General features: G+C 39.2%; 3 protein-coding genes across 4 annotated transcripts in view; 1 reads left to right on the top strand and 2 right to left on the bottom strand.

Moving 5' to 3' along the window:
* Positions 1 to 11,624, top strand: part of rad51b (RAD51 paralog B) — a 55,595-nt gene extending 43,971 nt beyond the window's left edge. For both annotated transcript variants that reach the window (XM_084091070.1, XM_084091069.1), the window contains exons 10-11: positions 10,699 to 10,852; positions 11,111 to 11,624. In XM_084091070.1, the coding sequence (XP_083947196.1) occupies positions 10,699 to 10,814 (116 nt within the window). In that variant the 3' untranslated portion in view covers positions 10,815 to 10,852; positions 11,111 to 11,624. The remainder of the gene's footprint in view (positions 1 to 10,698; positions 10,853 to 11,110) is intronic.
* On the bottom strand, positions 169 to 4,598 carry LOC311068559 (uncharacterized protein). The gene is made up of 5 exons (XM_084091073.1): positions 4,494 to 4,598; positions 3,767 to 3,942; positions 3,355 to 3,518; positions 1,103 to 1,192; positions 169 to 963 (listed from the first exon to the last, which is right to left on the bottom strand). Exons 2-5 carry the CDS (start codon positions 3,792 to 3,794, stop codon positions 649 to 651), a joined length of 597 nt encoding a protein of 198 aa, XP_083947199.1. The 5' UTR covers positions 3,795 to 3,942; positions 4,494 to 4,598; the 3' UTR covers positions 169 to 648.
* Positions 11,625 to 13,979: 2,355 nt separating the features above from the next.
* On the bottom strand, positions 13,980 to 18,815 carry zfp36l1b (zinc finger protein 36, C3H type-like 1b). The gene is made up of 2 exons (XM_084091071.1): positions 18,600 to 18,815; positions 13,980 to 16,806 (listed from the first exon to the last, which is right to left on the bottom strand). The coding sequence occupies exons 1-2, from the start codon at positions 18,648 to 18,650 to the stop codon at positions 15,820 to 15,822; spliced, it is 1,038 nt and encodes a 345-aa protein (XP_083947197.1). The 5' UTR covers positions 18,651 to 18,815; the 3' UTR covers positions 13,980 to 15,819.
* Between the last annotated feature and the right edge of the window lie 5,443 nt (positions 18,816 to 24,258).

Below are 24,258 nucleotides of genomic sequence, written 5' to 3'. Positions count from 1 at the left end.
TTTTCACAACCATTAATCAAGTCTAATTGACATGAAATAGTAATTTTTCCTCAACATCACAACTTAACTTTGAGTTTACTAGACTTCATTGCTTGCTTTGACAAGAAGTTCTATCTACCTGGAACCAGATTTTTTTTATGAAATCAACACAACTGCAAAATTGAAACTCTCAGCATTTATTTTTTTAAACAGATGCACTGCACCCAAAACAGCCAAAAAGAATTAGCTTGCAAAGATATAAAAACATCACAAGAAAAACCCTCACATATAATCAGCTCACACAAGCACGTGCAAACTTCTTTATGCACAGACCCATTCTTAGAGAATAGTACAAATAACTCTCCTTGGCACTATCAGATATTTTCATTGCAGGAACAGGTGTACATGAAGAATTCACAACAACTTCAAATAAAACAGTGTCTTCAATTCCCAATCAAACATCAAACATGACAAGGAAAGAGGAAAGAGGAAAGAGGAAGCAGGGCAAGGTAACAAGAAAACAGTCTGTTTGAAAAAAATTCAAGAATACCAATGCAACTTAAACTTACACTTAAAACAATGAGATCTAAAATAACAATGGTCTTAAACTTTAAAACAGTGTAACAGTGTAAGTCTAATAGTAGCAAGAAGGAAAAAAAATAGTTTCTCTTATCTCAGCAAGTTGCTCTTCAAAGAGTGAACTCTTGCGGTGCAAGAGTCTGATCCAACTCCAATGAACAGGCGCTGTATTACTTCAAAAGTGAATTTTAATTCCTTTGGGTAGTCAAGGTTTAATGCGTACACCAGGCCCATCAGGTTCAGAAAAGCATTAGGTATGTCACTCAGGTGACGCATCACCACTTCTTCCTCAATCACCAGGGCAACGTCATTGTAGAATTCTGGAAGAGGTTCCATCACATTTTCCACAACCACTAGGATTCCGATCACCACACCCTTGATCACATCCTCTTCACGGTCACTGGGCTTTGTAGAATGAAAACAAAAATGAAGGTACTATTACTTAAAACCAATTTCACAACCAATTTAAAGTCCCCAGACCCCTGCAAATTAAGAAATCTAATGTTCAATTTTCCCTTGTTTTGCCTTAAAGGTTTCAGCTTACCTCGCATATCTTCATGAATTTAGGAGTCTTCTCTCGCATGTACCACGGCAGGCCAAGCAATGCTGCAGTCCTCATCCTTTGGTTTGTTGTCTGTAAAATATAGGATGGTTAAAGTACCTGCTTTATTGGTTCAATCCTTTGTTTTTCTTTTCATTTATCCTTTCAGCCCCTCCCACTGTCTTGAAAAATAAAAACATTAATTTCAAATATGTACACTTGTATATTTTGTTGTAAATAAATCCCCAGTGATGTGGTCCAACAACAGTTGTTTGTTACCTTTTTGTTCAGCACCAAAATAAGATTTAATAGTGGATGTAACCAGCTCATGTCACTTAACCAGGTGTCTAAGGGTGCTTTCACACTGGGCTCGTTTGCTGCGGTCTGGACTCCGAGCCCGAGCGCGATTGTTCCCGGCGACCCCCGCAGCGTTGGTCTGGTTTCACACTCAACTGGATTCTATCGAACCCTGGTGCGTTATTACGTCATCACAAACGTGCATGACGCATGATAGAAAACAGAACGCGGGTAAATATATAGGTTTTTTTAATTAATTCGGTGCTATTATGCGCAGCTGAGTGAACAACACAGGTTTACTGTGTGTGTATGTGTCGTATAATGTGGGCTTCTGCTGCTTGCAAACTAACTCTTTTGAGGAGACAGTGGATTTCAAAATATGTTGCCCTGATTCCACACGCTATGCGCGAACACACTAAAGGCTCACTCTCGCTCATATCCAAGGTAAATCATCAACACTATCATCCCTTACATGCGTTTTATTTAACTTAATACATCATAATAAGCTAAAACGCATGCGCAGGTCACATTACGTCCTGAACAAGTGTGCACCCAAGTCCGTGTTGCTTTCACATTCACCCTAACCGCAGCACGGTTCGAGTGCAACCGAACAAAGACCACTTCCTCCAGGTAGTCTTGGCTTCGGTACCCCAGTGCACACCCAAGTCCACAGGACGTAATGTGACCTGCGCATGCGTTTTAGCTTATTACGATGTATTAAGTTAAATAAAACACATGTCCGGGATGATGGTGTTGAAGATTTACCTTGGATACGAGCGAGAGTGAGCCTGCAGTGTATTCGCGCACAGCGCGTGGAATCAGGGCAACAAATTTGGAAATCCACTGTCTCCTCAAAAGAGTCCGTTTGCAAGCAGCAGAAGGTCACCTTATGCCACACACACACACACACACACACACACACACAGAGTAAACCTGTGTTGTTCACTCAGCTGCGCATAATAGCACCGAATTATATTGACCCACATTCTGTTTTCTATCATGCGTCGTGCACGTTTGCCATGATGTAATATGCACGCAAACGCACCAGGGTTCGATAGAATCAAGTTGAGTGTGAAACCAGGAACAATCGCGCTCGGGTTCGTACCGCAGCAAATGACCCCAGTGTGAAAGCAGTCTAAGTCTGCTCCTGGAGGGCCAATAATGTATTGCAGAGTTTAACTCCAACTTGGTTCAACACACCTGCCTGGAAGTTTGTAGTGATCCTGAACACCTTGATTAGCTGGTTCAGGTGTGTTTAATTGGGGTTGAAGCTAAACTCTGCAGGATCTTGGCTCCCCAGGAGCAGGATTGGGCACCCCTGCCTTAAATGAATTGGGGTTGTAACAACACTTTAAAGGATTTAAAAGGATAGGTTACCAAAGATGATAATTGTCATTTACTCACCAACATGCCACTCCAAACACATGCAAAAATATTCATAAATGAACAATGGCTAGACTGTTAAGCTCTATAAAGGACAAGTCAACACTATAAAAAATGCAGTTAAAAGTAGTGGATGAGTCATGTTGCCTATTTTAAAAGTTTTAAAACTTTGTGTAATGAACTGATCAGATCATATCAGTGTTAAGGTTACTACGACATACTACAACAACAACATCAAACCTCATTAGTTCTTGTGTCATGACATTTGATCAAAAGACTTGCAAGAACCAATGAGGCTTGATATTTATGTAGTAGCTAATACAATAAAACATCATTGTAAACAAAGACTGACATTTTTATGTTTTCATCCTACAAAGACATTGTATGATTTCAGAAGACTTTGAATATGACATGCAAATTGAATAGGTTACTTTTTAGATGCTTACTCTGAAGTCATTGTATGAAAAGATGTCACTATCAATAGGTTTATGATGTGAGTAGTGAGTAAGTGAGTAAATGATCACAGAATTGTCATTTTGGGGAGAGAAAGACTGCTTTAAAATAAATTGACTCACATTCTTATCAAGGCTCTCTAGTATTGAAGTCATTTCTGGAATGTCCTCATAACGCTTTGACCGGAATAACTGTATCAGCTTTGAGAGATGACCATCTATTCTAGGCCTTCCAAAAAGGACTTGCTCAGGTCCTTTGACACAAGCCTGGTGAATTCTTTGCTGATCTATAAAAACATAAATACATTTACAAATTGAACAAAGATGCCAGGGTCTCAGTGACAGTCTTAAAACATTAACAAGTAAAAAAAAAAAAAAAAAAAAAAAAAATTCACTCAACATGAAAGAACTGGTCATATAATCTTAGGATATTACAGTAAGTTTGCCCATATCTTATAATAAAACAGCACAACTTAAACAGCCCAAGATTTTCTGATTAATTCAAAGCACACAGAAATAAATAAACACAATTTACCTGTCTCTCTGTGAAAATGGCTGGCCATCGGAATTTCATTTGTGACACTGGTGGCTCCTCATCAACGACTTCTTGTCTAATCAAAGAATACAGCACACTGCTCATAGCAGCATCAACAAATGTGATGTCTGGAGTCCACTTCATCATCTCCACAGCCATTTGCTCTCTTTCCTTTTCTGTTCAATTGACATAAAAGTTTAATCATGTGATTATGAACTACAAAAAGTTGAATTTGTATTAATACAATATCATGGCAAGTTACCTATATAGGCCTACAGAAGACGCACCGTTTGCACGTGCTCAAAAACATTATGGTTGTCAAAATCATATGGTATTTTTATTCGTAATGGTAAAAACAAATATGGACTGGCGGCGGTGCTTCAGATATTAACGTTACTGGTCATTCTGTGTTTCTAACGATAAAGAGATCCGATCAAGAACACGCTAAAAAGTAACTTATATGTACTTTTTTTTTTTATCTATTTACCAACATTAATACTAGTCAAAGACGACTTCTCTTTCTGCTCACGTCTCGACAGCAGCTCGGTGTCTAACACACTGTAACGTTATAGCTAGCAAAAATATGCGTGCCAGTGCGTGTGGCTCCTGATTACTAATCAAGCGGTCTTAGTTTGTCAAAATAGCCTGTAATCAATACGCGGTCGGTGAGCGCAAACGAAACAAGCCTAATTTTTACATGAAAGAAAGAACAAATCAGTATACTTACTATAAAAATCCATCTGTAGTCGTTCAAATAAGAGCTCCTTCGTCTTTTTCCTCGCATCAGCAACTCGTGTCGTGATCTCGTCGTCTTCTCGTGCAGAAAATGGCGATGGCGCGTCTGGCTCAAATTGGTTAAAATAGTACGTCATCATGACGTAGAGTTTCTGGCACATGCGCATGAGGCAGAAAATTGAATGAACCTATGTTTTGTTGTTATATTAACACGTTATTTTAAGTTTTCAATTTCCCTTCAAGTTGAGGTTGTTATAACTCATCCTATTGTGTAGTGAGACACTGCAAGTTGACAGGACATGATTTTACTTGTCCACCTGACTAAAACTCAGAATCACTTTTTACAGTGTATGTTGATTTGCTGCTCGAGAAACATTTATTACTATTAACAATGTTGAAAACAGTTGTTGTGTATCTCCAATATTATACGATATTAATGAATCAAAAAATATTTAATACTAGCTGATAACTAGCATCTGAACTGAGACTTTGCCTCTCTGAAAATGATACATTTAAGTTTTCTAAGAAGCTGAACTTCAGATGTGCTGGCACAGCTAAAACAATGCGACTTTATAATTGTCTTAGCCCCACCTATGCACTATTAGATTATGTTGCAAAACTTTTATGTAATTCCTTTAAATGACAGTAGTGTTGGATAAGATTCTTTGGTCCAACCTCATAGGATTGTGGTTGGACTGACATAACTTTCTTTCTGTAGTGGGCAGGAATAAGCAGGTCTGGAATAATGCTGCCCCTGTTGCTACTCTACAGCTTAAGACTCTGCCTTTAATGAAAGGGGTAACAGGCCTAAATGGCTGGAGGCAAGGGGAAGCCTTTGGGAACGGCAATATCCTTTTGGAATTAAATTGCCAAGTTCAACTTTGATCCTTTGGAGAGGGGATTTTATTTAGGCCAGCATTGGTTTTGCTATATATTTGCCCACCCTACCTCTCTCTGAAAACTGCTTTTTTTTTATCCCCAGCAAATGGTTAGAGATCAGCACAGTTGTTGTAGAAAGGAGTGTAGAAGAGTAGTGAAAAGGCATTTTTAGTTTATGCAAGTTTTGTTGTTACAGTGTTTGGTAAGAAACATTTGCGATCATTTGTGTAAGTGTATTGCTCTACATTTGATAAGGTCCTTACACGGTGCTTCTTTCAAGTTACGTGCATTGGCATGCTTTGAGTCCATCCATCCATCCATCCATCCATCTTACCACTTATCCTCTCTAGAGTTGCGAGGCTAGATATGTTTTAATTTGTTCTAGCAAATTTCCTCAACAAATACTTATAGTTTCAGATAAAGCATGTGAAGTTTCACCTCAGATGTGCCTTTGTGTACGTAAAGAATATCAAGTGCTGGGAATCCCCAGTGTAATCGCTTCAGGCTGAATTAGCCTGGATTTAGGGCTGCCTGACGCCGCAAAACACAAAGCAAAGTCAATGAATGACTGTAAAGCAATCACCATGAACTACAGAGTCTGTAGTTGGGTCTTTTGGCAAGCTGTGTTAGGTCATAACACAACTGTTTTACTTGCATAATATTTACTTACTGGATAATTATAAAGGAAAAGATTTCAGGCTCAAGACCAGTTGATGAGATCCGCTGGACAGTGAAGGGTTAAGTGTGTTTCCTGCAGGAGAATAAATTAAATGTGGCCATAATCACATTGCAGGAATGCAGTCAGTGTACTCTTGTGAAACACCCCCTAAGCCCTGGCTCTGCTCCACTCTCTCAGCGCCTCACACAAAGATGGCTTTGTTCTCTCCCCCCTCTCCCCTCTCTCTCTCTCTCTCTCTCTCTCTCTCTCTCTCTCTCTCTCTCTCTCTCTCTCTCTCTCTCTCTCTCTCTCAACTTTTTATTTCTTTGACTCCTTCTAACTCTCATTTGCTTTGCTCTATCCCAGTTTTACTTTTTCTCTCTCTCAGCCACTTAGTCAATGTTCCTGTTTTCCACTTTTACTTTCTCTCTTTCATGGTTTCTGGATTTTTCCCCATACCTTCCCCTACTTTTATTTTGTTTGGAAGGTCATATTTCTGGACTGCTGTTTCATTTTGTTCATGTTGTGTTATTGCTTGTTTTCTCTAGAAGAAAAGCTGTATGATTTATAAAGAAAATAAGTTGCTGAAAGCAGCAGCACAAGAAAACAATCTTTTTTTCTTTTCTTTTTTTTTTTTACATTGCCCCACCAAACACTTTAATTATATTTGTGATTATCATATGGGATAATTAAAAATATCAATGACTATGTTATTTTCAAAAGATGCATTAATGCAAAATTTAGTTCTGCTTTGTCATTGATGATCAACTTAGTACTGACCAGTTTGCAAAATCTCAAATGGGACCTGACCAAATTGTCACAAAAACATAACTTGCTTGCTGCATTGGACTTCATGCTTTAGTTTTGTTGTAAGACACTTCCTCAAGTTCATATTAGAGAGACATTGAGAGAACTCCTGCTGAGAGGCAGTTCATTCTCGGTTACTGATTTACCCAGGTGTTGGGCAATTTTTGGTGAATTCTTTCCCTCCTGCCAGATCAATTGAATAAAAGACGTGCAAGAACTGGCGGGTTTTCTTCTAGGAACCGTCATCTGCTCACATCTCGGACTGCAGCTGCTGCTCTGTATTCCAGCCACACGTGCATCCATGTGAATATGGAAGCAACAAACGAAAGCCTCTGCATAAGCCATGTTTCTCTTAAGATTCATTCTGTTCACAGGTGCTGATTTACCAGCGCCCATTGAGACGTAGTGTATGTGTGTGCGTGCACATAAACACATGTGCAGATTTCTGTCTGTACTTATGTGAGTGTCATTGTTGAACAGAAACCCCCTTTCTATTTAAGTGCTAAACAGAATGACTCACCCTGTCACAGCTGCAAATGTCCGCACTCCCAGAACTGTGTTTCGCTTTCAGCAGAGGGCATTGCATACAGTACATGGGTACCAAAACCCAAACTCCTGAAAGTAAAGTGGGCTTTGCATTACACTCTCAGGCTCTGAGTCAGACCTGGACAGATGACTGTCAGTTGAATTCATACCTAAAAAGATGGAGGTTAAGTTGAGCTACATGAACTATCCTGACCCTACCTCACATAAAAAAAACAAGCCTGCAAACAATGGTGTTTACTGTCAAGGGTGGTTATCATCCAATTCATTAAATTTACATCGAGATTATGTAAGGGCAATTACACAACTGCAATTCCCCCTTCCTGTCCTTCATTTTGGCTCTCTTAAAAAGCCACAGTGTCCTCAAATCTCACAGAGCAAATGGAGCATTTCTGAATCAGAACATTTTTGCTGATGTCCCCAGCCTTGGCTCACAAAGGACAAAACGAGGCCCTTATTAAGCTGCCCCTTTGCCAGGCCACATGGAGGATTTGCGAGTTCAATGGGATCTGCAGGAACAACAAGGGAACAACGAAACTCTTCATCCTGTCAGGAAAGCATGGCAGAGGATCCTAAACCTACGGCCTATTTTTCTAGACAAACTAAGCAACTTATTTGAAGCCTGGGTAACATGAAGGTGCCATTTTATTTACCCAGCGTGTCTAAGCTGAAGCCTCACATTATCTTCACACAGATAAACTTGAAACAAAAGGCCTTGGCTGACTCAATGTTTCCAGCAGGGTGAGGAGTAGAGGGATTTTACAGAGCTGTACCATGTGTCTTGGCCAGTACCACACTGACTCATTATTAGCAATCAGTGTTGGATCTGGATGGCTTTAGCTGCTGTGGTTCTGCGGGGTAAAAGCTCCCATGATTGTGAGACGTTTTTCAAGCTGCTCATCTCTGTAATTTAGCGATTCGGTTTGATTATTGTGGGGGATTTTTTTCGACTGCACCCAGAATAGCTCAGGCCTATGAGAAAAGGGGGCTTACTAATGATTTCTGTTTCCTAAGACTTACAACATGCTACTCAAGTGCAAAAACACATTCTGGTGGGGCTGATCCACTAGAGTTCTCTCTGTGCCCAAGACGGTCTTTCTGATGTGTCCCCCTAAGGATAAGTTTTCTGGACTGCATTGCTCCAGGTGAAGGGGCCCTTTCTGTGTTATGTTATACTGCAGCAGGTTTCACTAAGGTGTTCATTTCCAGAAACCTTTTATCTCCTCCTCGCAGCTCTCCAGACTCCATCTGAGCTCCATAAATCAAAGTGGCAGAGTTGCGGGGGTCAATGCGAGAGCGCTCAAAAGGAGTCTTCTCTTGTTCACTCTGTGCTGGTCCTGGATCAGTGAGTTGGGCATTGTGAACCGGATCATTTATTTTACATATGTACTACTACATGTTCACTTGTGCTCGTTCTAAGTTCTCAAAGCTCTTGCATTCCATTTCCAAAAGGGCACAATGAAAAATGGTGAGTGATAGGCCATGTTCGCGCCTCTTGAAGCTACAGGTTTCTTTCCGCTATTTCCTGTCTCGCCAATCTTGCTAAGACTTGCCCCATGTGTTCTGCTTTATGGAGTAATAAAAAAAGCGTAATAGCTCTCATCTATTCTTATTAACAGCACAGTGTGTGCTTGTTTGAGTGTGACAAAGGGTGAGAGAAAGGCTGGATATTAAGGGAATTTGGAGCAGCCCCCTTAAAGGCATATGTAAACATTTACGGTTTGTCTCAAGCTGCTGGTGTGATTACAGAGGCCGTACTGTACAGAGGCAGTCGAATGGAAAATGCAGAGCACATGAGTATGAGTGGCCTACTTGCTGGAGAGCATTTCCCGACCACTCTGCTTCATGGTATTAGCAGGGCGCTGCCTCTCAAAACTAATGTGTTACGTCTCATATAGAGGCTTGTTAGGAGATCCAGTCAACATCCGTCTGCACTCTTGTTCAAGTATGTTTATGGGTTTGCTTATCTCCAGATTGAATAGATGTTTCGGCGGCGTAGAATGACGCAATGGAAACCGAACCAGATGAAGCGAATAATTATGTTTGTAAGCAGTATGTTCATGCTTATAGCTTTGGAATACCAGTCATGTGAAATCATCACTAGTCATAGTTTTGAAAGACTCATCCAGAACAAACCCTCTTGTTTTGATGTGTCATGTGTTTTGCTGATTGTTACTTCTATGGGGAATTGGAAAAATCACTCGTGCCTGTTATTACTCCAAGCATGGAAGTTGCCAGTGTGTGGGATGCTAATATCACTCTACAGAGGTTGTGCTAGCTTTAGTACACAAGTCTTACGTGTGTTTACACTGATGGTGATGTGCAGTGTCAAAGCGATGGACATCATTCGTTTTCAATAAGAGTTTGCAATTTAAAAAGATAAGCAATGCGGAGCCTACCAATATGAGTGCCCACAGTGATCTTCCACCCGATACAGACTTTTATCTCTGCTGATAGGAACTGCTTCACTGAGTGTTGAAGTTTGATGTTCATGTCTTTGCCTTCTATTTTAGGGCCCCATCATGAGGTTTTAACAGAAAATGAAACAAGACTAGCACCCAGCCTCATGGGAGGTGTTGTTCTCATGAAAAGCCAGAGCTTGGGAATAAAGAGGTTTCATAATAAGCATCACAGCCACAGGAATGACAGTGGCAAAACATAGCTGGATGTGTATTTAGCCATGTTCTACACTGTCTTCCCCCTCAAACCTGGCCACATAAAATGTGGCACTAATTTCCCTCAGCTGGTCACTAGGAGTATGTTTTCTTGGGTTTTATAGGAATACATATTGGTCATTTAACTGCTTCTGTTCTTTACCAAGACTTGAAGTATCGTAGATTGCTATGGAGTTTCAACCTAAAGGATCAGTGGAGCCTTTATTTCCTCCCACAAACTTTCACTCAAATTGATACTTGTTTGTATACTGTATATCTGTGTATAATACCACGATGTCAGCCTGTGCCAAAGCAAAACCAACCCCTATTTTTCTTGTCTAGTATTTTGTGGAGTCATTTTTTGAAGCAAACATGAGCCACTTGCATCCAATCAGGTAAACTAGGGAGACAGTGGACAAGACTAAAGGGTTGCTCATGGGTCAGTGCAAAATAAGAATGCCCAAGATAATGAAATGGGGAAATCTTTTAAAAATGTTTTTAGAAATTGATTATTTGTATTCATGTTGATTTCATACTCACAACAAAATTGACCTGAATTAACCTTACCTCCAAATATCTGATATTATAGTCATGGTGGTCAGGGGTCCTCGATGATATAAATTCCTGTTTTAATTTTATGCTTTTATGTTTTCCAGGGAATGAAAACCCAGAAAGTTCTTTAATCCATGGAACAGATCCAGGGCTTCAGCCAATCAGAGTGAGGACGGGGTTCATCTACAACCTCTCCCAGGCCACGCCTTCTTCTTGCTGAGACTTGGCTGCAGAACTTATTATTGTCCTATTTTTAAGGCCAGTAAACAAATGTGAAGTGACTAATGTTTTCTATGTCAGTTAAACACTCAATGCCGTCCATTATCTGAAGATAACGAAGTGTGATGATGCATTTGAGACATCAAGGTTATTTCGATGGCCATTTGATGACTATACTGACACTTCAGTTTGCATGAGGCTATTGAAATTGTAGAGGCACACATCATTTAATATTTATCATACCCCATAGATATTCCTAACAATTAAATAATATGATTGCTTTATGATTTCTTTCAGGTACAAGTCATGGTTAAACATTGCAGGAACATGTGGTGGATCAGCAGCTTCTTTATGGCAACAAAGAACGACAGACACAAAGCGGACAGAGCAAACTCCACAAGTCGATGGCCAAGACTCCCCTTCGTAGAACATTACCTCAGTTTTCATCTAGTTAGAAAACTGCAACATCAGTCAGCTATTGATTGACAGGCTTAATTTTCCTCTCGCTAGTCGTGTGATAAGACAGCAGTCTTGGCCAAACGCTTCTTGACCCTGACTGGCCGTTGCCATGGCTTCTGTTCCCATGACTCCTGTTCCCATGGTTCCTCTGCCTTAAAGGGAAGTTTGTCTGATTAGATGAACAATGGTGTTATTTTGGGTGGTTCCTCCTTTTTCAGCTTGTTTTGCTTTTGGTTGTATCTGCACATATAGCATCGACACATTATCTATGGTCTATTCCTTTCTAGTGAGTTAAGTGCAGAAAGTACAGCTTTTATACTTCTAACATTAATAAATCTAATTGATTTTCAAATTCAACGTCTTCAAATCTCTAATTATTTCAGCTTCATTAGCAGATTGTGCTGACAGCGCAAACGACGATCTTTAGCTCTCTCCGCCAGCAGATAAAGTCAGTTTTGACTACCCATTCCGCAATGCTGAGTAGGTGTTCTTTCTGTCTGTCTTTCTCTTTCATCCTCTTTCTGTATATCTCTCCTCCCTTCCCCCCATAAGCAGGCTGATAGGCTGAGAGTTCGCATGTTTTGACAGATCATTTAATGGTTGACCTGTGGCGATATCGCTGCCTGTGCCTGTGCCTGTGCCTGTACCGAGGGGAGGAAAACTCTCCTTCCTTCCAAAGAAACTCCTTTTTCCCCTGCAAACCAGAAGGCTCTGGAGAATGATACATTCACGGTGAATTTAAAAATCAGAGCAGAGAGTCATAAGATTCTGACGTGAGTCTAAAATCCACAGTGATCTGTACTCATCCCTCACATCAGGCTTTCTATGAATGCCACAATACAAACCAACCACAGCATGCACACACATTGCTTAGGGCTTTATTGTTCTGAGAGATAACACTGTTGAATGATTTATGTTTCGAATATCAGTATTCAAATTAGCCTTGATTCTTTCTTTTTTTTCTTTTTTTTTCTGCAGTGTTTGCTTTTGAATTGATAAAACTGGATACTCATGACCTGAAGTCAGTAGTTCAGTACACCTTTTGTTTTGTTCTTGGCTCATTTAGTCTTGAGGTTAAACCAACAACCACACATTCCCCTAGCTCAAAACTCCCCAAAATGCCCCTTTTATACACAAATTAGAATAAATCGTTTCAATTTTCTGACATTGTGAACTCTTCTTTGTTTACTCATTGCCCTCTGAAACACTCAGAGGAACAAAAAGAGCTGATAGAGGAATTACAAAGTCTATGGTGCGAGTATTGCTCAACTGCCACTTTGGCCTTATTCCTCTCGCCTGTTCTTAAAGGCCCAGTGACCCACAGCCCTGGTGTGCATAGACATTGACTGCCGTGTGCATTCTTAACAGAATACCTTTTTTAACAATAACAACACTTTTATCAACAGTGACAACCCTAAATACGGGATTGCTGTTATGCTTTGCTGCATAATTAGTTTTTTAATGGGTTGCTTCACCTAAAATCTCAGAAATAAAGTCTCTAAAGATGGGGTCCATCTAGTCCATCAATGTTTTGATCATCGTTCTGAATCTGATCCAGATGTATTCTTTGACAAAAAACGTGATTTTTTTTTTTTTAAAAAGAAGCTTTTTTCTTAAAATGTTGCTTTTTTTAAGAAACTTACCCACATTCAAGTGTTGATAAAAAAAAGAATGCATGAAGGGAGAATAAAGCAGGTTTTTTGTTTAAAAGCAGAGGGTCTGTTCTTTCTTTAGATATATTGCAATGTTCAGATATTCATACAACAAAATATTCTGGGGGCCATAAATCTTTTGTGAAAATGATCACAAAAACAAATGCTGGTGTTGGCTGGCAAAAAAAAAAAAAAAAACGCTGGCAGGGAAAGAGTTAAAATATAAAGGCAGCTACTGAATTAAATGTGTACTGAAATATCTACTTTTTATAAATGAAAAAAAAAAAAAAAGAAGTAAAATTTGGTTAGTAAATAACAACAGGATTTTCCAAGACCAAAAGCTAAAGCAGTGAAAATGCTAAACTTTGTACTACTCAGATGGCCATCTGGCTCCTATCTGCTTTGATTGTATTCATGATCACAGTTTTCCTCAGGAACTTAGCTTGGTATTCTCTCTCCAAGGGAAATTACTTAAATTTTAAACCCAGCAAGGACTGACTGCTCGCAGAGCATGGATGCTTGTTCAGTGACGTAGGGAGCAAACACATAGACCCCTCCTGACTGTTGCTAGAGTAACAAACTGTCTGTTCTCAAGAGGCCTGTTCTTTCTATCTAGTAGTCCAGTCTTTGCCAGTACTTTTGAAAGCAGCCCAGAGATTCCAAAAGCCATTGACATCAGTGCCAGGGAAAGACATAGTTTAGGGGCTTTCACATCCTTACTATTGGGCTGGGACAGAATTTTGATTTCCTGTGTATGAGCACTTTTCCAGGAAAGCAGTTCGAGCATTTTAGCTGGTTCATTAACATCCCCCCCAGCCCCCTAGCCCCCCGCCTGTATTGGGATCAGTGTGGAATGCAAGTTTGTGGCTTTTAGGAATACGATTTTTTTTCAGGGAGAATGTCAAAAATATGGCATGAAATAATAAGCACAGCTGCGTTAGAGTGTATTAGCCTCGCTTTGCCAAACTTACAAAAACAGTTCCGAGAGTCATTCTTGGTTCTTTTGTCACATTTATCGAGCTTGTCATTCGTGTGGAAATAAAACACAATGTCGGTTTGCTTATAAATAGGTATTTTATTGGTTTAAACTGCAATCTGTCGTTACAAAAGAAAACATATTGATGTGAACAGCAATAGCTGCTAACATAGGACACATTCAAATGTAGCTCTCTCAATGTCAATCCTGTTAACCTCGAATTTCCACTAAAATCTATATAATGAACTCTGGATTACAACCCTAAAAGGTACAAGACTCTTGGAATGTACTGTTAGGCACTTAGCAAGTAGAAGTGGTCCAAAATCTGTAAATAAATAAGAATTTTGAGTCATAACAAATCAAAACAACACATGCTTGCTGGTGTACGTAACATGGTTTCAAAATGGGCAAAATAAATACACAAATGCATATTTCACAATTCCCTTATTAACCGTCCATTTTAGACATGTCAGATCAGAGGTTTGGACCACCGCGGGGGTCATGAGATTGGTACTATAATGCATTTATTGTCTGTGATTTGTTCATACCAAAAGAAGTCTTAGTGAGAGGATCCCAGTCTAAACATCAGATTTATAAAATCACAGGCACAGGACTGTTATTGTCAAGAAAACTCAGTTTACATTCTAGACGGTCGGAGCCAAATAATAAAGGATTATAGAGGCATAAACATCTTGAAACTGCAGTCCAACATTAGGGAGAAAAATAATAAATAAATGCAAAACAATCCTCTTGCATTCTCATTTTAAATTAAGCTTCACTTTAAAAATAAATCAAAATGTAGTTACAAAATGTCATTGCAGTATAATATATTAACTGTTGAAACTTAACGAAAAAGGTCTTCACAATCTTACGATTAATACGGAAGATCATAATTTAACATAAAGGAAAATATATTCTATTGTTTCATTATCCAGATAAATACAAACAAAATAAAAAAAAATGCTTACAATCAGCAATAAATACATTTTGATAAGTTAAATAAGCACTGACAAGCAAAACTTTCAGTCTGAAAGTTCTCATTTCCAAACAGAAAATACCAACAATAATTGTAATGATGTAATAACAACTATATTATAACAATAATAGGGGAAATACAATATTGAATTAATGATATAACATTTCAACGATCTGTTTACAACGAAACAATTAGTGGCCACTGAAGTCACATCTTTAGTGGTAATATGAACAGAAGGAATAAAGGAAGGATGTCCTCTCTCACACATGTTCTCTCTTACATAATCCAACAACCAGCAGACACTATTTTAGCGTAAGGGATCACATGTTCTAGGGATAATTACCATTTAGCACCACTAGACGTACAAATATCTCTCAGAATGATTCATACAAATCTAAGATGGGTTTTCTACCCCAGATCTCCAAAAAATCGACGTGATTGGAAAAGTAGGGAAGTAATTGTTTGATAGGCACTTAAAGTCCAGACGATCTACCGGCGAGAGTTTTCTGCAAGAAAAGTGGCACTTTCAGGTCTGTAAAGTACATCGTTGCAATAATATTCAGTAGATTCTTTGAACAAGAACATCCTTGAACAATTTAGGAAAAACTATGCTCTTTAGTTTGAACAAAATGAACTAAATAGGGATTTGTTTAACATGTTCCACTGAGGATTCCGAGACACTCAACATTTGAGCGGGCCTAGAGGCGAACAGTTCTGGGGGGTTTTTACATTACATCAGACATGTTAAGACGTGGGTATATGCTCAAAGTTGACGCTACACGGTAATATGGTATCTGATTTGACTCAGTGGCTACGAGAACACTGTACTTTATTCCACTTCTCTGCTGTAAACAAACCGAGGACAGGAAGGGATTGCTAGGAGGAAAATTACTCTATCTTTGCTTTGTCCCTCTCAAGGCCTGAGATCTCTGAGGGGCAGGTTTTAATCATCAGAGATAGAGAGTCTGCTGAAGATGGGGAGGCGACGTGTCGCGTCCAGCACGGGTGACTCAGATCCGCTCTGGCTGCCCAGGCTGCTCTGGTAGCCCTCCTGGTCGGAGAGGGAGTCCGGAGGGCTTGGTGGAGACTCGGACATGGGCCTGAAGAAGGAGGGTGCGGGCAGATCAGGAACAGTGGTGCCACCTAAACTGGGCCCAAACAGGTTGGCGAGCTCTTGGCTCGAGTAAGTGAAGGGGTTGCTGGGCCACTCGTTGATGTCTTCGGTGGAAAATATGGGCGGAGGTGTGACAGAGGTTGGGCTGTCCTGGGAGCCACCTGAGCTTGGGAAACCGGCAAAACTGTAGCTGTGATGAAGGCGTGGGCGCTCCATCTTGTTGAAGGCAGAGAGCGGAGGGGGTCCGCGGCGCTCCTCTGCGTTGTGGATGAAGTGGCAACGCGGCCCATAAGGGCAGTAACCAATGCTGTGGAATGTGCGACAGAGCTCGGTCTTGTACTTGGGGTGGCGATTTAGACTACGAAGCTCGTGCATCCCGTGGGCAAACTGGCACTTGTCACCATATTTACAAGTGCCGTTCTCCTCGAAGGGTCTGCAGAGTTCGGTTTTATAGCGGCTTGAGTTGATCTGGCTGTTTCCGTTGGCACTAATGCACGTGATGTTGCTCGGCCTTAGACGCTCCCCAGTTTCAGAGAAGGACCGGTCACGAAAGCGGTTCTCCTTGTTGTTACTGCTCCCATTCATGGAAACCGAGCCTTCCATCTTGAGACTGTTAATATATTGGTTCTGCATTGATTTGGAGCTGGTAACGGACACAGAGTGGCGACGCTGGTAGAGTCCCATTGAAGGGGTACCCACCACCTTCCTGTCCAGCAGGGACCCGGTGGGGGTAAAGGGGGTATTGGCACCGGTGGAGGGGACAGACTGTATATGGGGACTGGAGAGGGGACTGTTGTAGGTCATCATCTTATTGTTCTGAAAATGAAGTAAACAGAACAATGTCTCAAAAATTTGGCATGATTATGACTCACTTTGCCCCAAATACCACCAGTGGGAGTTTATTACACGCTGATGGTATTTTCTGGCTTCAGGTCAGCTCTAAGGTCTGTTTTTAAGAGATAACAATAATGACCCAGCACTTTTAACCCACACAGCAATCTCTTTAAAAGTGAAAGGTTTATTAAGTCATAAAACTGAATGCGCAAGACTCATGTATCATCTGAAATGGTGCACATTAGCATGATGATTTATTACATAACCAACTACGAAACACTCTCATTAAGTTACAAAACCTCATAACTTTTTCTGGCTTTCTATAAGGTAAGAGAAAATATGCATTTTATTAAAATCTGTTTTATGTATTGGGGATGATAAAAATGACCACCCAGGCTATGTTTGAATTCTAGGTAGGTCACATGTGTCTGAGACAACTTTGGCCATTTCGTTGCATCTTTTTTTAATCTTGTTCACTGAGTGTCAGGTTTTTAAAAGTGGCGTGTCAAGTTTTATGCCAAAAATTGTGTCATTTACTTGCCCCATGAACTTCTATGCTGAATGGTGAGCAACACTTATTTTTTTGGTAAAATTACAGCACATGGTAAGAAATTAAAGTCGTAATTGACTGATAATATTCCCATCAGTAATAACTCTCAAACATAATTAGCAGTAGGTTCAATTAAAATATTATGTGACATTATAGGGTGGATATAGCCTTACTGATACTACCAAACACTACTGGCTCTCGGAAGTCACGTGATGGCAACACTATGTTTAAAATGAATGATGACTTCAGAAGAATCACAATATTGCTCACCAACTACTTTTGCTTAAACATAGGTGTTTAAAACAATTATCCATTTTGATTAAAGCGAAACGCCACCTAATGACATTAGCCTAACATCTCCTTTTGTGTTAGAGGGATAGTTCACCCAATAAAGAAAATTCTGTAATCATTTACACACTGTTATGTTGTTCCAAACCTGCATGAGTCTTCTGTTGAACTAAAAAGATTATATTTTGAAGAATACTGGTAACCAGACAGTTGACGGTAGCCATTGACTTCCATAGTAGGAAAAAAAATTAAAATGAAAAATACTATGAAAGTCAATGGCTACAATCAACTGTCTGGTTACCAATATTCTTAAAAATGTCTTAACGTATTTTGTGTTCAGCAGAAGATAGAAACTCGTACAGGTTTTGGAACAACTTGAGGGAGAGTAAAAGTAACAGTTACTAAAGTAATACGAAAAATCAATAAAATTGCCTTCATTGCTACCGTTTAAAAAAAAAGGTCAATAAAAGTAAATCCATTAGCCTAAGTCTAACCCATGCTTCCCATGTTAGAGAACTCGTTTTATTCCAAATCAAATCTAGATTTGTGGCCTTCCCTGTTGTGTATCATCGAACCGAGAGCAAATAATGCAAACCTTTATGCGAAGCATACGTTTAACTAATGACGCATAAACGCAGATGAATGTAACTAATCTAATCTATTAGCTTTCCTTAATCGATCAGCAATCGATGACTGCAGATCATGAGATGCACGAAACTAGATAAAGTTCACAAGCAAGATTCTCTCTCTCTCTCTCTCTCTCTCTCACTCACTCGCAGACACACACACACACACACACATAAGCCAGAAAAGTTTGACATCGGTGTAGAAAACAGCATCTCAAACTACTGCTGCATTTATATGAGATATTGATCTGTTTCGCATTCAAGTAAACTGATAAAATGCTTAAAACTACTTCCCCAAAAATATTAATTACCTTATTCGTCACTTCGTAATCGAAGAAAGAAGACACGACGGCTGCAGTCATTGTGGAATCGGGAGTTGTTGAAAATACTTAAAAGTTGACAAACAGATGGTTTGTTAAGGCACGGCGGGAGTATTCCTGTGTTTGAAGGGTCTTTGATATAGTTCTGCCCCGCAGAGAGCCCCCTCTGTCCTGCCAAAACTTGCGCGCATATCCTTTATAAAAACTTGCGCAGTCTTCCTGGCGGAGTGGGCGGGGCTTTTTCAGGCCACGCCCCTGTTCCGCACGTCTCTCTGGCGCTTTGACGTGATGTAGACTCAGCTGATTACGAAACTTCATTTCTACGAAACTTCATTACCATACATTCAATCACAGCCTGGAGTTCTTCCCGAGCGTTTTACTTAACCCATTCAGTGCATTCCAAATATAGCTGTTATATTTAAATCAAACAACACAAATATGAATTTGACTATTTAAAGTAAGAGGTGACAATAGTAGCCGAAGTCATAATATCATGAATGTTTTTATTTTTTATTTTTGGATTTCTGTTCTAATGGACAGTGGGTCTCAGTGTATAAGCAAATAAACTGTAGGCTATTGGACACTATATTAATATAAAATCCAGCTATTAGTTTAAATGTTTAATGTTTCCGTATATTTTTAATAAAATAGAAAATCACTTAGGCTACATTTGAATATACAATGATTTTGTATTAATTTATAATTTATTTAAAGGCTCCAAATAGAAGTATTATTTATGACGAGACACTGTCTTCAGGCAAAAACAGTGTTTTTTTTTTTTCATGAATATGTCAGTTTTGAGATTTGTCTCCTTTTTTTGGCTTTTTGAAAGTTTTTTTTTTTTTTTTTTTTTTTTTTGACTAGTGGAAGGAAACATCCAAAATACTCTTTTAAGTGTATCTTTTATAGCATTTTATCTATTTGTGTCTGAAGATTTCAATTACAGTCTCTCAAAAGGTTTCGTTTTTTTTTTTTTTTTTTTTTTTTGCAGAAATCTCCACTTCAGCAGCACTTACATACACCAGACAGTATTATTCCTATCTATATTCTGAAGGTTTTTACACAGGGGTTTGTACATATATAACTTGCATAATATTAGACAACATTTTATTCCTAAAATGACAGTATTTTCTGATTCATGTAGTGATAAAAAGAGATATCCAAAATCACTTCTTTGACTAATATTTAAAAAAATAAAAAAAAAATAAACAAGAATTTTGAACTTGGCTTTATCCAATGTTCAGATTTTTGTTCTAGAAATGTATGCAAATTAGTGCATATTTAATTATATAATGCATAATTTGCATATTTAATACTATATTATACTTTTTTGCAATTCCTGTAATCAATCAACTGGGGTGATATCTATTAGTTATTACTTTTTACCCTATTCACCTGGGGTGTCTTGCCTTAAAAATATGATCATAAAATAGGAAAGGAAGGAAAAAAAGAAGGAAAGCATGGTATTTATTTATTTATTTATGTATTGTTTGTTCCTTGATCTGAAAATTTTAAAGAATGAAGTGAAGGAAAGAATGCATAAGTGATGGAACGTGAAAGATGCATAAAATAATTTGGCTTGATTTAGTCATTTTTATTTAGTTTTTTTATTTAGCATGGAATTTAGTCATTTCCTTATCTCTGAAATATGCAGTAGTCAAAAGCTTGTTATGTACATAGATTGTTTTTTCCTTCATTTTCATTTTCCTTCAATGATTGAGTTTTTTTGTTTAAACAGGTTTGTTTTTTTGTTTTTTTTATGAGGCAAACTAACTCAAAGGTATTGATTGATGAAATGGACGCACATACAGTTCATGCTGGACAACAGAAGCCAGCATCCTTTACTGCTTCCAGGGTCTTGATCCTGTAAACCCAGGCATTGGTATGTTTAGCATGTCTCTGATATTTTCTGGTTTCCTTTGTGTTGTTTTCTCCAAACATTACCCAAAAATAATTTCTGCAGATTCAGCTGACCCATCAGGACCTCCTGTCCTCAATGCTTTGTCAACCGCAACGTCCCTCGCCAAAGACCCTGACCTTCGGTTTCAATTTTTATCAGAGCCTTAGAGCTGTATCCAAAGTATTCACAGAAGTGCTTTTCAAAGTCTATTTCAGTTTGTTTTCTGTAACTAGACTTTAGTAATCATGCTTAGATATTTTATTCATGGCAGAATGCTAATGAAATAAAAGTTACTTTAAAGCAGTAGTTCACTCACTCTCATGTTGTTCCAAACCGATGGCTTTCTTTCTAATGAGGAACACAGAAGATTATTTTTAAAAAATGTTTTGTTTTCAACAGGGTTCAGTTGTTTGGATCAACTGAATTTATTCATTTAGTTTCAAAGTATCAGGTTTGGAAAGACATAACAGTGAGTCAATGACATAATTAATCATTTGATGAACTACAAAAGTCAAAACATCAGCATATTTCTTTAGAATTAAAGGTACAGTAAGTTATTGCTGAGAAACGTTGCTGATATTTGTAATCAACTCAAACAAACACAGCCCCCTTCATTGCTCCGCCCCCAAAATGCACATAATGTAAGAGAGTATGTGTCTTTATCATAGCTGAAGTGAAGCAAAATAATGCTTCGCAAAAAATAAAGTCAGGATGACGAACAAACGATAAGGAAGAACAAAAAATGAACATACAGTGCACAAGATATACAAGCAAGAGTTGGTTGTTTGTCTCCAGCAGCACAGCAGCTCCAGATGAACAACACCACTCAAAACTGTCCTGTTACTAAGAGCTAACATTACAACAACAGCATCTTGGTCCTTTGAAACATTGCTCACCTATGGAGCAGAAACAACACAACCTCGCATCTGTTTTCAGGCCTTCCCGCTTCGGTCTCTCCAGCGCTGGAGAGCTTTTCTAATATTAACGTGGGTCCTAAAGCTGTTGCTTGATCATAACACTTCTTTTTCCAGTTATATTCCTCTTTTCTCTCAGTCATCTCTCTTTCTACAGTCTTTCTTCAAATCTCCCTCTTGCTCACTCTCTCTCCTCCCCGATCATGAGTGGACACGGACCCTACTGCTGATTGGCTCACACTCTCCTCCCCCATCATAAGTGAACACGCCCCCTACTGCTGATTGGCTCACACTCTCCTCCCCCATCATAAGTGAACACACCACCTACTGCTGATTGGCAACAAGCATGTTGTGCTGCTTGATCCGATCCACTTTCAACAGCGTTTCTCAGAAATTGCTTACTGCACCTTTAAGGGAATAATTCACCCAAAATTTTAAAATGTTTTCTCAAATGTTCACTCTGATGTTGTTCTAAACTCTTTTATTGGAAGTTTCAAACTGTTTTTTTTTTTTTTTTTTTTTTTTTATATATAACAAATGAGGATTTGAACTTTCAAACATTAAAAAGGATGTAAAAGCACCATTAAAGTATCATTGCAGTAGTCCATACCTCATAATCAAAACCAATTTGAAATGACACATAGGTTACTTTATTCATTTTGGGGTGAACGATTCCTTCAAGTCGTTGTGATTCTGTTAAATGATTTTTACTTCTGTAACCAGTCATACCCGACCCGCTCCAAGCGGGATTCAAACCGAGGCCTCCGGCATAGGAGGCAGGTTCATTAACAAGCACGCTAAAGACCGTAGCCACTAGCGTCAGTCGCTAGAGCGCCTCTTGAGATCAGGGGAGTGAGGTTTATATGCACAGCTCTTATTGGCCTACATAACACTCACCCCCCTAAACCTCACCCCTATCCGGGTTACGGCACCAAATGTAACCGGTCCTACTCAAACAACTCTGAGTGGGATTCAAACCGGGGTCTCCAGTGTGAGAGGCGGGCACACTAACAAGGACGCTAAAGACCGTACCACTACCGTCAGTTTTTTTCAACTGAAAAAAATAAAATAAAATTACAAGGTTATTTACATGCCACATTTTACTGTACCTGAACTCAGTATTGGAGGGAAATATTTAAAATAGCTTACCGTTTATCACACTCAAAGATTGCGTTAGAATTACGGAAGGACTTCAGATGGGAAGACATGTTTTTTCATGTTGTATCTGGTGGGAAGGTCTGTTTTCAGGTATTGTCCATTTTATTAGAGATTCATGAGGGATGAGTTTATTTTGGACTTCCAAAAGGTTGTTCCATGGAAAATTTGTTTTCCCTGAAACACTTGACAACCATAATCTCCGCTCAATTGAGTCCTTCCAATTACCCAACAGTCCATTTGTTGTTTTTGATGTATTTTCACATCAATAAAAGTATGTGTTCTGGATGTGACTGAATTTACAGAACAAAAGGTCACATTTGAGCAGGACTTCCAACAAACTCAGAACCTGAACCAGCACAAACAGCCAAGTCAAATTAAGTTTTGTTTGTCTTTTGGGTGGGTGACCGCAGGGACTAGTCCTGTTATAGTCCCCGCTCGTGACCATAGGTCATGTTTTGCTTCCTATTCCGTTTATGACATTAACTTTAGATTAATTGCTGAAATTATTCAGTGAAGTCAGCGGAATGTGAGTCAGATATGATTGTTCCTGTGAGAGTAGAACTCGCAATGGAAAATAAAACCAAAAGCAAGGTGGTGACATTCCATGGCTCCAAGTCTGGATGTGATTAGCCTGTAATGTGCAACATATGGGAGCAAGACAAGAAAAGAGATGGATAGTCCTTTGTACAGACGTTCTCTAATGTAAAGATGCACACGTTTCCTTCTCTCCTGTCTCCCAAGTGTAAAAAGTGTCAGAGGAAATGGAAAGTAACAGAACAACGGCTAGGTTTGTGGCGCCCGAGTGGCGTTCAGAAACTGTGGTTAGCTGTGTAGCTGTTTCAGGTTAGAGCCTATTTCAGAGCAGCATTGCTAATGTGAAACAGCTTTTAGATTCAAACCTGTGTGAAAGGACTTCCACTTATGTTCATGCATTGATATGAAACCGGAGAACGTGTCCCCAGGCAGCTGTCGCTTATAGCTTATGCTTATTATCATCTGCCGTGTCCTGATTTACCTCGGTATGGGCATCTGAGGCTGAGGCTGTGGCCTTGGAGATGGCCTGAAATCACACTTGCATGATACTGATGCTCTACAGGTCGCAGCAGGCCACGTTCGCGCATGACTCGTGTCTAAATCATCATGCCTGAAAATGTATAAGCACCAAAGCCATGCCTGTCTTTACTCATAGTGAGTCACCCGAAAACATTTTTTTGTCTTTCAAAAATAATCAGAACCAGTTTCCCTCAGCTTTTAATGAAGGCAGTACAATGAGTTCATTGTCAATGTCATAACAGCTCTATCCTGATGATGCACATGTTTTTTTTTTTTGCGTGTTAGTGATCTATTATGCACCAGGGATTTATCATTTGATGCTTATTCTTAACAGATTTCTCTGCTCCAATCATGGTGCCATTGGGTTCATTTTTGCAGTGAGTTTATTATAGTTAATTCCCAAAGCCATTTGAATTAACTGCTCATTTTTGGTTCAGACGGATTCAAATAACCAGCAGTTTGAGCTTCTTCTTTTCCATTCTGTAGGAAATGTTGCTGCCGTCCAAATGTTTTTCTTCTGTGATGTTATATGTGTGACCATTAGCTTTCCCTGCATGCCAATTGCTGTTCCTCATATCTTGCCTCTACTTTTTTTTTGTCTCTGTTTTTGCAAATTGGTAGCGAA

The sequence above is a fragment of the Abramis brama genome (assembly GCF_963993115.1).
Source record: "Abramis brama genome assembly, chromosome: 18".
NCBI classification, from domain to species: domain Eukaryota; kingdom Metazoa; phylum Chordata; class Actinopteri; order Cypriniformes; family Leuciscidae; genus Abramis; species Abramis brama.
This window is presented reverse-complemented; position numbering and strand designations above follow the sequence as displayed.

What these genes read in the sequence shown, in the direction of transcription:
- LOC311068559 (XM_084091073.1), bottom strand. Translation starts at nt 3,794, where the DNA reads ATGGCCAGCCATTTTCACAGAGAGACAG. An exon ending in TAGAGAGCCTTGATAAGAAT is followed by an intron (nt 1,193 to 3,354) that starts GTGAGTCAATTT and finishes TATATTTTACAG; the next exon opens with ACAACAAACCAAAGGATGAG. An exon ending in AATTCATGAAGATATGCGAG is followed by an intron (nt 964 to 1,102) that starts GTAAGCTGAAAC and finishes CATTCTACAAAG; the next exon opens with CCCAGTGACCGTGAAGAGGA.
- zfp36l1b (XM_084091071.1), bottom strand. Translation starts at nt 18,650, where the DNA reads ATGACTGCAGCCGTCGTGTCTTCTTTCTTCGATTACGAAGTGACGAAT. An exon ending in ATTACGAAGTGACGAATAAG is followed by an intron (nt 16,807 to 18,599) that starts GTAATTAATATT and finishes CTTCATTTTCAG; the next exon opens with AACAATAAGATGATGACCTA.